This window comes from Serinus canaria, chromosome 1 (genome assembly GCF_022539315.1).
Source record: "Serinus canaria isolate serCan28SL12 chromosome 1, serCan2020, whole genome shotgun sequence".
In the NCBI taxonomy this organism is placed as follows: domain Eukaryota; kingdom Metazoa; phylum Chordata; class Aves; order Passeriformes; family Fringillidae; genus Serinus; species Serinus canaria.
This window is the reverse complement of record NC_066313.1, coordinates 26,869,511-26,874,001: the sequence shown is the minus strand read 5'-3', so window position 1 is coordinate 26,874,001 and position 4,491 is coordinate 26,869,511. Positions and strand designations below refer to the sequence as shown.

The 4,491-nt window shown below is 56.2% G+C and overlaps 1 protein-coding gene across 1 annotated transcript; it reads right to left on the bottom strand.

Annotated features, from left to right (window-relative positions):
- Nucleotides 1-262: 262 nt before the first annotated feature.
- COPS7A (COP9 signalosome subunit 7A) lies at nt 263-4,114 on the bottom strand. Its single transcript, XM_030235024.2, has 8 exons — nt 3,831-4,114; nt 3,676-3,751; nt 3,061-3,149; nt 2,784-2,986; nt 2,214-2,319; nt 1,707-1,858; nt 1,511-1,576; nt 263-1,369 (listed from the first exon to the last, which is right to left on the bottom strand). Exons 1-7 carry the CDS (start codon nt 3,990-3,992, stop codon nt 1,537-1,539), a joined length of 828 nt encoding a protein of 275 aa, XP_030090884.1. The 5' UTR covers nt 3,993-4,114; the 3' UTR covers nt 263-1,369; nt 1,511-1,536.
- Between the last annotated feature and the right edge of the window lie 377 nt (nt 4,115-4,491).

Genomic DNA, 4,491 nt, shown 5'->3' with positions numbered 1-4,491 from the left:
CCTGCATTTTGTGGGGCTTGAGATCTGAGATACCACCTTGTTACCACTGAAACAGGCACAGACTCACCCCCCTCCCCTTCACAAGACTTGCTCACACCTACATTGCCTCGGCTCCAACTCTCATCTGTCTGCACAGGGAGCTGACCCAGGAGAAAATCCACCCCAGCCAGTGAACCCAACAAGACCCCATAGAGACAAAGCTCCCAGCTTTCCTTCACTGGATTATTTTTTTCCGTGGTTTGCTCACACACAGAAACACAGGTTCAGGGAATCAAATTTTAGTCTTGGCACAAGGTACAGAACCAAGCGGGGGTGGGAGTCATGGTGTCAATTTACATTTACATCAGCTACATGTCATGGAGAGGCAGTGTGACACTGACACCCGTCTGACTCGGCTCCAAGCCAGCCTTGAGGAGGCATCCTTTGAAGAATCCGAGTTAGTTTTTTTTTTTCCTGGGCATCTCACAGGAGTCACTTTCACTGATTTGGATTTTTTTTTTTCCAACCAGACATCACCACCACCCGAGAACAGCTTGTGCAGCAACTATGCTGTGAGAACTCACACATGTGGGCACTGACTCTGTTACCTCCACCTGTCAGGCAAGTCCCCACATCACTTTCCATTCTGTCCAGGATCACAAGACACACAGTATTGACACAAATAAGGACTTTTTCTTCAGTCTCTGCACCTTCCTCTGAGACTACCTGAAAATCACCTTTTGAAGAGTCTAGAGGAAAAATCAACCACACAAGAAACACTTTAAGTAAGATTTATGATTAATTTCTGTTTTATGGACTCTCATCCCAATAGAGATACTGCGGCACTACCTTTGAGAAGGGAACCTTTGAGAAGATATTCCACCCCAAAATGGGACAAAGGGTCTTAATGTCACAGCTTATTGTGGAACCTCCAGAATTGGTGTACAAGGCGAAGAGATGCCACCCACAGGAGCGCAGGTTTGTATAGATATGTCCATAGATCTATATTTTTATTGTTTTATATATATTTATAATATATTTATATACTTTTTAAAAGAATCCCTTCAAAAACTACCCTCCCACCTAGCAAAACAAAGATTAAACAATCAAAGACGGTGTCCTGGAGCAAAGTATCCCAGGGGTCTCATAGAGCCAGAACAACTGCTGCACACCAGCACCCTCTTTCCAAGCTTTTGTGATGCCCGGGGGGTGCCAAGGTGACTGTCACACCTTTATGGCTCCTGAAAATGACCTGTCAAAAGACAGGGAGAGAGAAAGAGAGAAAAACCTGGCCGTGGCAACAGGGGCTTGAGTGGTTGGGGAAACAGCAACGCGTACAACCTGAAGCTCAGAGTGTGAAATGCTGCGATGAAAAGGAGGGAGACGCTGCCTGGAAGGTTGGTAAAGGAGAAAGAAAAGAGAACAAACGTGCAGGAGAGTTAGTTGGCAAGACGGATCTTGGAGAAGAGCTCAGAAGCATCACACTTGGGACCCCTGCTACCCCTCCATCCCCCAAATCTCTTCCTCTCACCCTCCCAGTTGTGAAGGGAGATCCAACTAGTTTGACTTAGACCAAATCTTCGTGCTGCCCCGGAGCCTGCAGGCACAGGGAAAAAAAAGAAAAATAAAAGTTCAAAGTGGTTCATATCTCACTTCCTTGCTAAGTGCACAGAGAAAAGTGCACTGATGTTCCACACACACACGCTCTGTCTGCCTGCACTGCTCACCCTTTGGCTTTGGAAGTTTTCTTGCTCGCCTGGCGCTGGTTGGTGCCAGGGGCCGGCTCCCTGAGCTCCGTGAGGTGCTGCTCTGGGTCCTGGGACGTGGCTGCTGCAGCGGCTGCTGTTGTCACTTTAATGGTCTTCTTCAGGTTTGCCACCTGCAATAGCAGCAGAGCTAATGGGTTTCCCAAAGCTGGAGATTTTTTGGCTATGGGTTTTTTTAGTTGCACTTTGAGTTTTTTTTAGAATTTGCTTCTAAAGGAAGCCCTGGAGCCAAGAGCTGCAAGCTCACATCAAGCTAAAGAGCCAGCATCTGTCCAGGACCCTGCACTGCAGAGGAGTATTAAGCTGATTTAGGACTCTTCTTCGGGTACAAGTCCCTGGGGGGTCTGGCCTAGGCAAAAGGCAATGCCTCACTTCAGCAAAGACTGTAACAGGCACAGCATAGTGGCTCTAGGGCTCTAGCTGTTTTAAGGCGAGGGCCTTTGGCTGCTCCCTGCTGCACCCACTCACCTCACTCTCGATCTGCTGCTTCAGGGCCAGCTGCTGCTCTTTGTGCTGGTTGGCCCGGCTGACCTGCTCCTCAATGCCTGACAGCACAACCTCGCAGCCCTGGCACCTGGAGAGGAGACACACAACTGAACAGGCCAGGGAATTGGCACAGCACAGAGACAAATGTGAAAGATAGCAGATTTCAACTCCAAAATCACTAGAAAGTGACAGCTATGCCAGGCAGGGAAGATACAGGGGCAGGAGTCTGATGTAATAGCGCAGGAAATTATGTTATTATCTGGGAGGGGGACAGGTAACAAAGCCATGCTGGGTTAAGAACTACAGGATAAACACTCAGGAAGCCTCCTGCCAGCAGCCAGCGCTGTGCAAAGGCTGCTGCATCCCCATCACCCCTCTAGACACAAACAGGGGAACTATTTTTGGAAAACTACTTTCCACTGGAGTATGGGAAAGGGGAGTAGGTCACCTCCCAACACCACCCACCCTTAGCAACACACAAAGGATCCAGGGAAGCCACCGGCCACTCCTGTAATCTTTTCTGGGTGTTAGTACTGGGGGCTTCCTCCTCACCACTCCTGCAATGTGCGGGTGATGGTGCTAAGCTCCTCCCTCCGGATGTCCCTCCCAATGCTGTAATCCACCTCCAGGCGCTGGTTCCGTTGATCCAAGCTCCCTCGCAGCACATCTGCGTACACAGCCTCAATCACCAGGTCCTCCAGCTGCCGGACATTCTTCAGCTGCAACTGCTCAAGCAGCACTGAGTAGGGGATGCACTGTGGAAACATGATGGTAACTAGCACCAGAAAATCCCAGTGGGAGGAGGACTCAGGAAAAACAGGGCCACTACCTTGATCTTGGCAGCCAGAGTGACGACTGACAGGTGCCTCAGTTTGTTCTTCTGGGCCTCTGTCAAGGGAGGGAGGTTTGCTGCTTCAGCTGTTGTCAGGGGAAAGAATGGGATATTAAAATTTATGCCTCGTTTCCCAGTTCTACACAGAAGCATCTGTACCACACCCGTCTCTTAAGACGTCTGCACACCAATCCCCCAAGTGGTGCTTCCTTCGTCTTGCCAAGCCATCCCCATCAATTCTCGGCTCAAAAGACCTTTTCTGAGCAGCTTTCTTCCTGCCACGGTCAGCTAAGCCTTTCTAGCTGTGCCATGGTTATTTATACGGATCTGCACATCCCAATGGATATCCAGGTCTCTCCCCGGCCCCTCAGAAACGTCTCTGTCAGGACGCTCTTTGGCAGGTGGCAAATGGCAGCGTTAATCTCGCCAGGCACCCCGCTACTCTGGGGCCCAAAGCACAACCGGGCGTGTGTCGGGCCGGGGGCTCAGCCCCGGCTGCACGGGGGTGCTACCGAGGGAGGAAGGCCTCCTCCGCCCCGGGTCTCCGGCGCGTTTCCCGCCCCGCGGGATCCCCACCAAGGGCCGGGGGCTCGGGGCCCCCGCCCGGCTCACCCAGGTAGTCCGCGTAGGTGCCGTAGGCGAAGATGGTGAGGAGGCGGAACACGGGGGAGAACTCGCTGTCGGCCAGCTGCGGGGACACAGGGTCAGGCGGCGCCGCCGGGCCGCGGCCAGGGCCCGGCGGGGCCGCGGGGCCGGGCGGCTCTCACCTCGCGGACGGCGGGCATGTCCAGCAGCTCCCCGAACACGTAGATGCCCGGGGCCTCCAGCACCTGGTGGATCAGGCTGGCGAGCGCGGCGCCGCGGGCCGCCTTGGCCAGCAGCAGGAACTGCTCCTGGCTCTGCCCCGTCACCTTCCCCTCGGCCGCCATGGCGGGGCCCGGCCCGGCCCGCCTGGCCCGGCCGCTCGCTCGCCCCCCGCAGCCCCGGCCCGGCCGCTCCCGGCCGGCCCCGCGCACCCGCCCGACACCGCCGGCGCACAGCGGCCGCTTCCGCGTGTGACGCGCACCCGCCGCCCATTGGCGGAGACGGCGGCTTGTCCCGCCCCCGCCGCTTCCCCATTGGCCGGGCCGGGCTCCGCGCGGCGGCGCAGTCCCGCCGCCAGGGCGCCCCCCGCTGGCGGGGCTGAGCGCTGCCGGCCGCCCGGCTCCTCGTCCGTCCCGCGGCCGCCTCGTGCCTGCGCCGCATCCTCCGGCCATCCCCGGCCATTCCTGGGCCATCCCCGACCGCTCCCGGTCACCCTTGTCACCCTGCCATGGCAGCGTTCATGTCCCCGGGCCAGCCCAGGCCGCGGTCTGCCTGGGGCGCAGCCTCCGCGGCCACCGGCTGGTCCCCCGCCTTGGCCCTGCCGGTCACAGGCACCAGCCAGCT